Source organism: Bufo gargarizans, unplaced genomic scaffold, assembly GCF_014858855.1.
Source record: "Bufo gargarizans isolate SCDJY-AF-19 unplaced genomic scaffold, ASM1485885v1 fragScaff_scaffold_189_pilon, whole genome shotgun sequence".
Taxonomy (NCBI): domain Eukaryota; kingdom Metazoa; phylum Chordata; class Amphibia; order Anura; family Bufonidae; genus Bufo; species Bufo gargarizans.
Window position 1 is genome coordinate 172,675 of NW_025334068.1, and position 13,500 is coordinate 186,174.

General features: G+C 55.5%; 1 protein-coding gene across 1 annotated transcript in view; it reads left to right on the plus strand.

Annotated features, from left to right (window-relative positions):
* The window catches only part of LOC122922323 (arf-GAP with GTPase, ANK repeat and PH domain-containing protein 3-like), a 140,297-nt gene that overhangs the window by 114,930 nt on the left and 11,867 nt on the right, over positions 1–13,500 (plus strand). Inside the window, exons 11-13 of the mRNA XM_044272898.1 lie at positions 10,417–10,602; positions 10,684–10,774; positions 11,302–11,524. Of these exons, the coding sequence (XP_044128833.1) occupies positions 10,417–10,602; positions 10,684–10,774; positions 11,302–11,524 (500 nt within the window). The remainder of the gene's footprint in view (positions 1–10,416; positions 10,603–10,683; positions 10,775–11,301; positions 11,525–13,500) is intronic.

Genomic DNA, 13,500 nt, shown 5'->3' on the forward strand with positions numbered 1-13,500 from the left:
TGAGCGCTCTTACAGTACAGACCTCGCAGTGTGAGCGCTCTTACAGTAGACCTCCGCAGTGTGACCGCTCTTACAGTACAGACCTCCGCAGTGTGACGCTCTTACAGTACAGACCTCCGCAGTGTGACCGCTCTTACAGTACAGACCTCCGCAGTGTGACCGCTCTTACAGTACAGACCTCCGCAGTGTGACCGCTCTTACAGTACAGACCTCCGCAGTGTGACCGCTCTTACAGTACAGACCTCCGCAGTGTGAGCGCTCTTACAGTACAGACCTCCGCAGTGTGAGCGCTCTTACAGTACAGACCTCCGCAGTGTGACCGCTCTTACAGTACAGACCTCCGCAGTGTGCGCTCTTACAGTACAGACCTCCGCAGTGTGACCGCTCTTACAGTACAGACCTCCGCAGTGTGACCGCTCTTACAGTACAGACCTCCGCAGTGTGACCGCTCTTACAGTACAGACCTCCGCAGTGTGACCGCTTACAGTACAGACCTCCGCAGTGTGACGCTCTTACAGTACAGACCTCCGCAGTGTGACCGCTCTTACAGTACAGACCTCCGCAGTGTGACCGCTCTTACAGTACAGACCTCCGCAGTGTGACCGCTCTTACAGTACAGACCTCCGCAGTGTGACCGCTCTTACAGTACAGACCTCCGCAGTGTGACCGCTCTTACAGTACAGACCTCCGCAGTGTGACCGCTCTTACAGTACAGACCTCCGCAGTGTGACCGCTCTTACAGTACAGACCTCCGCAGTGTGACCGCTCTTACAGTACAGACCTCCGCAGTGTGACCGCTCTTACAGTACAGACCTCCGCAGTGTGCGCTCTTACAGTACAGACCTCCGCAGTGTGACGCTCTTACAGTACAGACCTCCGCAGTGTGACCGCTCTTACAGTACAGACCTCCGCAGTGTGACCGCTCTTACAGTACAGACCTCCGCAGTGTGACCGCTCTTACAGTACAGACCTCCGCAGTGTGACCGCTCTTACAGTACAGACCTCCGCAGTGTGACCGCTCTTACAGTACAGACCTCCGCAGTGTGACCGCTCTTACAGTACAGACCTCCGCAGTGTGACCGCTCTTACAGTACAGACCTCCGCAGTGTGACCGCTCTTACAGTACAGACCTCCGCAGTGTGACCGCTCTTACAGTACAGACCTCCGCAGTGTGACCGCTCTTACAGTACAGACCTCCGCAGTGTGACCGCTCTTACAGTACAGACCTCCGCAGTGTGACCGCTCTTACAGTACAGACCTCCGCAGTGTGACCGCTCTTACAGCAGACCTCCGCAGTGTGACCGCTCTTACAGTACAGACCTCCGCAGTGTGACGCTCTTACAGTACAGACCTCCGCAGTGTGACCGCTCTTACAGTACAGACCTCCGCAGTGTGACCGCTCTTACAGTACAGACCTCCGCAGTGTGACCGCTCTTACAGTACAGACCTCCGCAGTGTGACCGCTCTTACAGTACAGACCTCCGCAGTGTGACCGCTCTTACAGTACAGACCTCCGCAGTGTGACCGCTCTTACAGTACAGACCTCCGCAGTGTGACCGCTCTTACAGTACAGACCTCCGCAGTGTGACCGCTCTTACAGTACAGACCTCCGCAGTGTGACCGCTTTACAGTACAGACCTCCGCAGTGTGACGCTCTTACAGTACAGACCTCCGCAGTGTGACCGCTCTTACAGTACAGACCTCCGCAGTGTGACCGCTCTTACAGTACAGACCTCCGCAGTGTGACCGCTCTTACAGTACAGACCTCCGCAGTGTGACCGCTCTTACAGTACAGACCTCCCGCAGTGTGACCGCTCTTACAGTACAGACCTCCGCAGTGTGACCGCTCTTACAGTACAGACCTCCGCAGTGTGACCGCTCTTACAGTACAGACCTCCGCAGTGTGACCGCTCTTACAGTACAGACCTCCGCAGTGTGACCGCTCTTACAGTACAGACCTCCGCAGTGTGACCGCTCTTACAGTACAGACCTCCGCAGTGTGACCGCTCTTACAGTACAGACCTCCGCAGTGTGACCGCTCTTACAGTACAGACCTCCGCAGTGTGACCGCTCTTACAGTACAGACCTCCGCAGTGTGACCGCTCTTACAGTACAGACCTCCGCAGTGTGACCGCTCTTACAGTACAGACCTCCGCAGTGTGACCGCTCTTACAGTACAGACCTCCGCAGTGTGACCGCTCTTACAGTACAGACCTCCGCAGTGTGACCGCTCTTACAGTACAGACCTCCGCAGTGTGACCGCTCTTACAGTACAGACCTCCGCAGTGTGACCGCTCTTACAGTACAGACCTCCGCAGTGTGACCGCTCTTACAGTACAGACCTCCGCAGTGTGACCGCTCTTACAGTACAGACCTCCGCAGTGTGACCGCTCTTACAGTACAGACCTCCGCAGTGTGACCGCTCTTACAGTACAGACCTCCGCAGTGTGACCGCTCTTACAGTACAGACCTCCGCAGTGTGACCGCTCTTACAGTACAGACCTCCGCAGTGTGACCGCTCTTACAGTACAGACCTCCGCAGTGTGACCGCTCTTACAGTACAGACCTCCGCAGTGTGACCGCTCTTACAGTACAGACCTCCGCAGTGTGACCGCTCTTACAGTACAGACCTCCGCAGTGTGACCGCTCTTACAGTACAGACCTCCGCAGTGTGACCGCTCTTACAGTACAGACCTCCGCAGTGTGACCGCTCTTACAGTACAGACCTCCGCAGTGTGACCGCTCTTACAGTACAGACCTCCGCAGTGTGACCGCTCTTACAGTACAGACCTCCGCAGTGTGACCGCTCTTACAGTACAGACCTCCGCAGTGTGACCGCTCTTACAGTACAGACCTCCGCAGTGTGACCGCTCTTACAGTACAGACCTCCGCAGTGTGACCGCTCTTACAGTACAGACCTCCGCAGTGTGACCGCTCTTACAGTACAGACCTCCGCAGTGTGACCGCTCTTACAGTACAGACCTCCGCAGTGTGACCGCTCTTACAGTACAGACCTCCGCAGTGTGACCGCTCTTACAGTACAGACCTCCGCAGTGTGACCGCTCTTACAGTACAGACCTCCGCAGTGTGACCGCTCTTACAGTACAGACCTCCGCAGTGTGACCGCTCTTACAGTACAGACCTCCGCAGTGTGACCGCTCTTACAGTACAGACCTCCGCAGTGTGACCGCTCTTACAGTACAGACCTCCGCAGTGTGACCGCTCTTACAGTACAGACCTCCGCAGTGTGACCGCTCTTACAGTACAGACCTCCGCAGTGTGACCGCTCTTACAGTACAGACCTCCGCAGTGTGACCGCTCTTACAGTACAGACCTCCGCAGTGTGACCGCTCTTACAGTACAGACCTCCGCAGTGTGACCGCTCTTACAGTACAGACCTCCGCAGTGTGACCGCTCTTACAGTACAGACCTCCGCAGTGTGACCGCTCTTACAGTACAGACCTCCGCAGTGTGCGCTCTTACAGTACAGACCTCCGCAGTGTGACCGCTCTTACAGTACAGACCTCCGCAGTGTGACCGCTCTTACAGTACAGACCTCCGCAGTGTGACCGCTCTTACAGTACAGACCTCCGCAGTGTGACCGCTCTTACAGTACAGACCTCCGCAGTGTGACCGCTCTTACAGTACAGACCTCCGCAGTGTGACCGCTCTTACAGTACAGACCTCCGCAGTGTGACCGCTCTTACAGTACAGACCTCCGCAGTGTGACCGCTCTTACAGTACAGACCTCCGCAGTGTGACCGCTCTTACAGTACAGACCTCCGCAGTGTGACCGCTCTTACAGTACAGACCTCCGCAGTGTGACCGCTCTTACAGTACAGACCTCCGCAGTGTGACCGCTCTTACAGTACAGACCTCCGCAGTGTGACCGCTCTTACAGTACAGACCTCCGCAGTGTGACGCTCTTACAGTACAGACCTCCGCAGTGTGACCGCTCTTACAGTACAGACCTCCGCAGTGTGACCGCTCTTACAGTACAGACCTCCGCAGTGTGACCGCTCTTACAGTACAGACCTCCGCAGTGTGACCGCTCTTACAGTACAGACCTCCGCAGTGTGACCGCTCTTACAGTACAGACCTCCGCAGTGTGACCGCTCTTACAGTACAGACCTCCGCAGTGTGACCGCTCTTACAGTACAGACCTCCGCAGTGTGACCGCTCTTACAGTACAGACCTCCGCAGTGTGACCGCTCTTACAGTACAGACCTCCGCAGTGTGCGCTCTTACAGTACAGACCTCCGCAGTGTGACCGCTCTTACAGTACAGACCTCCGCAGTGTGACCGCTCTTACAGTACAGACCTCCGCGCAGTGTGACCGCTCTTACAGTACAGACCTCCGCAGTGTGACCGCTCTTACAGTACAGACCTCCGCAGTGTGACCGCTCTTACAGTACAGACCTCCGCAGTGTGACCGCTCTTACAGTACAGACCTCCGCAGTGTGACCGCTCTTACAGTACAGACCTCCGCAGTGTGACCGCTCTTACAGTACAGACCTCCGCAGTGTGCGCTCTTACAGTACAGACCTCCGCAGTGTGACCGCTCTTACAGTACAGACCTCCGCAGTGTGACCGCTCTTACAGTACAGACCTCCGCAGTGTGACCGCTCTTACAGTACAGACCTCCGCAGTGTGACCGCTCTTACAGTACAGACCTCCGCAGTGTGACCGCTCTTACAGTACAGACCTCCGCAGTGTGACCGCTCTTACAGTACAGACCTCCGCAGTGTGACCGCTCTTACAGTACAGACCTCCGCAGTGTGACCGCTCTTACAGTACAGACCTCCGCAGTGTGACCGCTCTTACAGTACAGACCTCCGCAGTGTGACCGCTCTTACAGTACAGACCTCCGCAGTGTGACCGCTCTTACAGTACAGACCTCCGCAGTGTGACCGCTCTTACAGTACAGACCTCCGCAGTGTGACCGCTCTTACAGTACAGACCTCCGCAGTGTGACCGCTCTTACAGTACAGACCTCCGCAGTGTGACCGCTCTTACAGTACAGACCTCCGCAGTGTGACCGCTCTTACAGTACAGACCTCCGCAGTGTGACCGCTCTTACAGTACAGACCTCCGCAGTGTGACCGCTCTTACAGTACAGACCTCCGCAGTGTGACCGCTCTTACAGTACAGACCTCCGCAGTGTGACCGCTCTTACAGTACAGACCTCCGCAGTGTGACCGCTCTTACAGTACAGACCTCCGCAGTGTGACGCTCTTACAGTACAGACCTCCGCAGTGTGACCGCTCTTACAGTACAGACCTCCGCAGTGTGACCGCTCTTACAGTACAGACCTCCGCAGTGTGACCGCTCTTACAGTACAGACCTCCGCAGTGTGACCGCTCTTACAGTACAGACCTCCGCAGTGTGACCGCTCTTACAGTACAGACCTCCGCAGTGTGACCGCTCTTACAGTACAGACCTCCGCAGTGTGACCGCTCTTACAGTACAGACCTCCGCAGTGTGACCGCTCTTACAGTACAGACCTCCGCAGTGTGACCGCTCTTACAGTACAGACCTCCGCAGTGTGACCGCTCTTACAGTACAGACCTCCGCAGTGTGACCGCTCTTACAGTACAGACCTCCGCAGTGTGACCGCTCTTACAGTACAGACCTCCGCAGTGTGACGCTCTTACAGTACAGACCTCCGCAGTGTGACCGCTCTTACAGTACAGACCTCCGCAGTGTGACCGCTCTTACAGTACAGACCTCCGCAGTGTGACCGCTCTTACAGTACAGACCTCCGCAGTGTGACCGCTCTTACAGTACAGACCTCCGCAGTGTGACCGCTCTTACAGTACAGACCTCCGCAGTGTGACCGCTCTTACAGTACAGACCTCCGCAGTGTGACCGCTCTTACAGTACAGACCTCCGCAGTGTGACCGCTCTTACAGTACAGACCTCCGCAGTGTGACCGCTCTTACAGTACAGACCTCCGCAGTGTGACCGCTCTTACAGTACAGACCTCCGCAGTGTGACCGCTCTTACAGTACAGACCTCCGCAGTGTGACCGCTCTTACAGTACAGACCTCCGCAGTGTGACCGCTCTTACAGTACAGACCTCCGCAGTAGTGACCGCTCTTACAGTACAGACCTCCGCAGTGTGACCGCTCTTACAGTACAGACCTCCGCAGTGTGACCGCTCTTACAGTACAGACCTCCGCAGTGTGACCGCTCTTACAGTACAGACCTCCGCAGTGTGACCGCTCTTACAGTACAGACCTCCGCAGTGTGACCGCTCTTACAGTACAGACCTCCGCAGTGTGACCGCTCTTACAGTACAGACCTCCGCAGTGTGACCGCTCTTACAGTACAGACCTCCGCAGTGTGACCGCTCTTACAGTACAGACCTCCGCAGTGTGACCGCTCTTACAGTACAGACCTCCGCAGTGTGACCGCTCTTACAGTACAGACCTCCGCAGTGTGACCGCTCTTACAGTACAGACCTCCGCAGTGTGACCGCTCTTACAGTACAGACCTCCGCAGTGTGACCGCTCTTACAGTACAGACCTCCGCAGTGTGACCGCTCTTACAGTACAGACCTCCGCAGTGTGACCGCTCTTACAGTACAGACCTCCGCAGTGTGACCGCTCTTACAGTACAGACCTCCGCAGTGTGACCGCTCTTACAGTACAGACCTCCGCAGTGTGACCGCTCTTACAGTACAGACCTCCGCAGTGTGACCGCTCTTACAGTACAGACCTCCGCAGTGTGACCGCTCTTACAGTACAGACCTCCGCAGTGTGACCGCTCTTACAGTACAGACCTCCGCAGTGTGACCGCTCTTACAGTACAGACCTCCGCAGTGTGCGCTCTTACAGTACAGACCTCCGCAGTGTGACCGCTCTTACAGTACAGACCTCCGCAGTGTGACCGCTCTTACAGTACAGACCTCCGCAGTGTGACCGCTCTTACAGTACAGACCTCCGCAGTGTGACCGCTCTTACAGTACAGACCTCCGCAGTGTGACCGCTCTTACAGTACAGACCTCCGCAGTGTGACCGCTCTTACAGTACAGACCTCCGCAGTGTGACCGCTCTTACAGTACAGACCTCCGCAGTGTGACCGCTCTTACAGTACAGACCTCCGCAGTGTGACCGCTCTTACAGTACAGACCTCCGCAGTGTGACCGCTCTTACAGTACAGACCTCCGCAGTGTGACCGCTCTTACAGTACAGACCTCCGCAGTGTGACCGCTCTTACAGTACAGACCTCCGCAGTGTGACCGCTCTTACAGTACAGACCTCCGCAGTGTGACCGCTCTTACAGTACAGACCTCCGCAGTGTGACCGCTCTTACAGTACAGACCTCCGCAGTGTGACCGCTCTTACAGTACAGACCTCCGCAGTGTGACCGCTCTTACAGTACAGACCTCCGCAGTGTGACCGCTCTTACAGTACAGACCTCCGCAGTGTGACCGCTCTTACAGTACAGACCTCCGCAGTGTGACCGCTCTTACAGTACAGACCTCCGCAGTGTGACCGCTCTTACAGTACAGACCTCCGCAGTGTGACCGCTCTTACAGTACAGACCTCCGCAGTGTGACCGCTCTTACAGTACAGACCTCCGCAGTGTGACCGCTCTTACAGTACAGACCTCCGCAGTGTGACCGCTCTTACAGTACAGACCTCCGCAGTGTGACCGCTCTTACAGTACAGACCTCCGCAGTGTGACCGCTCTTACAGTACAGACCTCCGCAGTGTGACCGCTCTTACAGTACAGACCTCCGCAGTGTGACCGCTCTTACAGTACAGACCTCCGCAGTGTGACCGCTCTTACAGTACAGACCTCCGCAGTGTGACCGCTCTTACAGTACAGACCTCCGCAGTGTGACCGCTCTTACAGTACAGACCTCCGCAGTGTGACCGCTCTTACAGTACAGACCTCCGCAGTGTGACCGCTCTTACAGTACAGACCTCCGCAGTGTGACCGCTCTTACAGTACAGACCTCCGCAGTGTGACCGCTCTTACAGTACAGACCTCCGCAGTGTGACCGCTCTTACAGTACAGACCTCCGCAGTGTGACCGCTCTTACAGTACAGACCTCCGCAGTGTGACCGCTCTTACAGTACAGACCTCCGCAGTGTGACCGCTCTTACAGTACAGACCTCCGCAGTGTGACCGCTCTTACAGTACAGACCTCCGCAGTGTGACGCTCTTACAGTACAGACCTCCGCAGTGTGACCGCTCTTACAGTACAGACCTCCGCAGTGTGACCGCTCTTACAGTACAGACCTCCGCAGTGTGACCGCTCTTACAGTACAGACCTCCGCAGTGTGACCGCTCTTACAGTACAGACCTCCGCAGTGTGAGCGCTCTTACAGTACAGACCTCCGCAGTGTGACCGCTCTTACAGTACAGACCTCCGCAGTGTGACCGCTCTTACAGTACAGACCTCCGCAGTGTGACCGCTCTTACAGTACAGACCTCCGCAGTGTGACCGCTCTTACAGTACAGACCTCCGCAGTGTGACCGCTCTTACAGGACAGACCTCCGCAGTGTGACCGCTCTTACAGTACAGACCTCCGCAGTGTGACCGCTCTTACATTACAGACCTCCGCAGTGTGAGCCGCTCTTACAGTACAGACCTCCGCCAGTGTGACCGCTCTCTACAGTACAGACCCTCCTGCATTGTGAGCCTCCTTACAGTGCAGTGACCTCCTGCAGTGTGACCGCTCTTACAAAGTAGCAGACCTCTGCAGTGTGAGCGCTGCTTCAGTACAGACCTCCGCAGTGTGACCGCTCCTTACGAGATACCCACAGCCTCCGCAGATGTGACCGCTCTTACAGTACAGAACCTCCGCAGTGTGAGCCGCTCTTAGCAGTACAGGCCTCCGCAGGTGTGACCCGCTCTTACAGTACAGACCTCCGGCAGTGTGACCCGCTCTTACAGTACAGACCTCCGCCAGTGTGGACGCTTCTTACAGTAGCAGGACCTCCGCAGTGGTGACCCGCTTCTTACAGTACAGACCTCCGCAGTGTGACCGCTCTTACAGTAACGACCTCCGCAGTGGTGACCGCTGCCTTATACAGTACAGACCTCCCCGCCCCCCCCCCCCCCCCAGTGTGAAGCTCTCTACAGCTACAGACCTCCGCAGTGTGAGCGCTCTTACAGTACAGACCTCCGCAGTGTGACCGCTCTTACAGACAGACCTCCGCAGTGTGATGCGCTCTTACAGTACAGACCTCCGCAGTGTGACCGCTCTTACAGTAGAGACTCCGCAGTGTGAGCGCTCTTACAGTACAGACCTCCGCAGTGTGACCGCTCTTACAGTACAGACCTCCGCAGTGTGAGCCGCTCTTACAGTACAGACATCGCAGTGTGAGCGCTCTTACAGTCCGACCTCCGGCAGTGTGACCGCTCTTACAGTACAGACCTCCGCAGTGTGACGCTCTTACAGTACAGACCTCCGCAGTGTGACCGCTCTTACAGTACAGACCTCCGCAGTGTGACCGCTCTTACAGTACAGACCTCCGCAGTGTGAGCCGCTCTTACAGTACAGACCTCCGCAGTGTGACCGCTCTTACAGTAGCAGACCTCCGCAGTGTGACCGCTCTTACAGTACAGACCTCCGCAGTGTGACCGCTCTTACAGTACGAACCTCCGCAGTGTGACGCTCTTACAGTACAGACCTCCGCAGTGTGAGCCGCTCTTACAGTACAGACCTCCGCAGTGTGAGCCGCTCTTACAGTACAGACCTCCGCAGTGTGACCGCTCTTACAGTACAGACCTCCGCAGTGTGACCGCTCTTACAAGTACAGACCTCCGCAGTGTGACCGCTCTTACAGTACAGACCTCCGCATTGTGACCGCTCTTACAGTACAGACCTCCGCAGTGTGACCGCTCTTACAGTACAGACCTCCGCAGTGTGAGCCGCTCTTACAGTACAGACCTCCGCAGTGTGAGCGCTCTTACAGTACAGACCTCCGCAGTGTGACCGCTCTTACAGTACAGACCTCCGCAGTGTGAGCGCTCTTACAGCACAGACCTCCGCAGTGTGACCGCTCTTACAGTACAGACCTCCGCAGTGTGAGCGCTCTTACAGTACAGACCTCCGCAGTGTGACCGCTCTTACAGTACAGACCTCCGCAGTGTGAGCGCTCTTACAGTACAGACCTCCGCAGTGTGACCGCTCTTACAGTAGAGTGTTCTGTATTTGGACCGTGTGTATTTTTATATATGTTGAGAATCGGGTCGATGATTTGCCGCTTTATTCTGTTGTCCTTCATTACGGATGAGCGCCATTTCTTGGCTCAGAATATTGGATTATTTGAACAACGCGAGAAGGACCTAGAAATGTCGCTGTGGTGCGCCACCTCCTCCTGCGTGGATCCTGTGACAGTGAACGCCCCGATCCCTGCGTTCCATGTGATACTATTGTGGTGGCCGCTGTGAAGTGCAGTAATTCTCTGCTTCTTCTCCACACAGAACCGGAGGAGTCTTTCGGCTTCGTGATCGTCTCGCTGAGTGGTCAGACTTGGCATTTCGAGGCATCTCTCTATGAGGACCGTGAGCTTTGGGTCCAGGCCATTGAGAGTCAGATTTTGGCGAGTCTTCAGAGCTGCGAGAGTACGAAAAATAAGGTATATTAAGAGTGGTGATAAAAATACGGGATGGTGGCCTCCTCGGCTCCTCCATAATTAATCCTTCTTCTTTTCTTCCAGACACGTCTCGGCAGTCAGAGCGATGCCCTCGCCATCCAGTCTATACGGAGCGTTAGAGGAAACAGCCTGTGTGTGGACTGTGACACAGCGAGTGAGTCCTCTCCTGCCATATCTCAAGTGTTTCCCGGGAGCCGTTGTCCACACTGTATAGATCTCCCGGGAGCCGGTGTCCACACTGTATAGATCTTCCGGGAGCCGGTGTCCACACTGTATAGATCTCCCGGGGGCCGGTGTCCACACTGTATAGATCTCCCGGGAGCCGGTGTCCACACTGTATAGATCTCCCGGGAGCCGGTGTCCACACTGTATAGATCTCCCGGGAGCCGGTGTCCACACTGTATAGATCTCCCGGGAGCCGGTGTCCACACTGTATAGATCTCCCGGGAGCCGTGTTTTTGATGGGGCTATTAAATGGTACTGAAGAGGTCACTGGGAGCAGTCAGATGGTTGGCTTTTGGATTTTTTTTTAGGTCAACCATCAGAAAAACTGCAATAGCAATGCTAGCAGGATCCAGAGAGGAACCATGGTGTTAGCAGGGTCACAGCCTGGGGGTCTCATTGTGTTGGATATAACTGCCCTCACTCACCACTAACCGGACTTCTCTCCCTTCCTTGTAGATCCAGACTGGGCAAGTCTGAACTTCGGAGCTCTGATGTGTATCGAGTGCTCTGGGATCCATCGTAACCTTGGGACTCATTTGTCTCGTGTGCGGTCTCTTGATTTGGATGATTGGCCAGTGGAGCTTACGATGGTCATGATGGCGATTGGGAACAGTCTGGCCAATGTCGTGTGGGAGCACTGTACAGAGGGTTATACCAAGCCGAGCCTCGAGAGCTCCAGGTCAGTGCCGCCCAAGAATCTGAGGTGGTAAGACGAGACCAGCTCACAGCCCAAGGTAGTGGCCCCCATTACTTGTATGTAATCCAGGTGATGCAGGAGAGTCACTCCTCAGGATTGGAGGCCTTGTGGCCAGAGTGAAGCTGTACCTTGGAGAGGGCAGCAGTATTTGGCCGGGTTTATGTGCAAACGCTGGAAGAACCCATGGCTTCCCCTTATCTCTGATGTCTGGGACTCAAGTAGGGGCTTCAAGGTCGCATGCGGTGACTGTGGAGATGATAGGTGATGCTCTCCAGGCAGGGGGCCACCATTTGTCCTCGGTTTACTAGATCTTGGGGCATAGATAGGAGAACTAATTTCACGTTCCGACTCCTGATGCAGCCTCAGAGATGACGGGTGTCAGTCCAAGCAATTTCAGAGATATAAGTGGCAGTTGTCAGGCAGCCGGAGCAGCATCCAGGGTAGACTTTCCCCAGGACTACAAAAATATGGCTGCCTGTCTACTGGATGCATGTGGTACTGCAGCTCAGCCAGAGTCGCTGCAGTACCAGGTGCAACCTGTGGACAAGTGTGGCAGTGTGTGAGGAAAGCGGACATGTTTATCAATGCTTTACACCTCTCAACCATGAATCCTGGTCCCTTGTATGATGTGTACAAGCCTCTCCCCTACACAGGTACCACCCATATCTACAATCCCCTCCCCCGCACAGGTACCACCCATATCTACAATCCCCTCCCCCGCACAGGTACCACCCATATCTACAATCCCCTCCCCTGCACAGGTACCACCCATATCTACAGTCCCCTCCCCTACACAGGTACCACCCATATCTACAATCCCTTCCCCTGCACAGGTACCACCCATATCTACAATCCCCTCCCTGCACAGGTACCACCCATATCTACAATCTCCTCCCCTACACAGGTACCACCCATATCTACAGTCCCCTCCCGTACACAGGTACCACCCATATCTACAATCCCCTCCCCTGCACAGGTACCACCCATATCTACAATCCCCTCCTCCGCACAGGTACCACCCATATCTACAGTCCCCTCCCCTACACAGGTACCACCCATATCTACAATCCCCTCCCCTACACAGGTACCACCCATATCTACAATCCCCTCCCCTGCACAGGTACCACCCATATCTACAATCCCCTCCCCTGCACAGGTACCACCCATATCTACAATCCCCTCCTCCGCAGAGGTACCACCCATATCTACAATCCCCTCCCCCGCACAGGTACCACCCATATCTACAATCCCCTCCCCCGCACAGGTACCACCCATATCTACAATCCCCTCCTCCGCAGAGGTACCACCCATATCTACAATCCCCTCCCCCGCAAAGGTACCACCCATATCTACAATCCCCTCCCCCGCAGAGGTACCACCCATATCTACAATCCCCTCCCCCGCAGAGGTACCACCCATATCTACAATCCCCTCCCCCGCACAGGTACCACCCATATCTACAATCCCCTCCCCCGCACAGGTACTACCCATATCTACAATCCCCTCCCCTGCACAGGTACCACCCATATCTACAATCCCCTCCTCCGCACAGGTACCACCCATATTTACAGTCCCCTCCTCCGCACAGGTACCACCCATATCTACAATCCCCTCCCTGCACAGGTACCACACCTATCCACAATCCCCTCCCCCGCACAGGTACCACCCATAATATGTTCAAGCCCCTCCCCCACACAGGTACCACCCATAATATGTTCAAGCCCCTCCCCCACACAGGTACTCCCATAATATGTACAAACCCCTCCTACACAGGTACCCCAATAATATGTACACACCCCTCCCACACAGGTACCATCATATGTACCCCCCATAACATGTACAATACCCTTCCCACACAGGTACCCCCCATAATATGTACAATACCCTTCCCACACAGGTACCCCCATAATATGTACAATCCCCTCCCACACAGGTACCCCCCATAATATGTACAAACC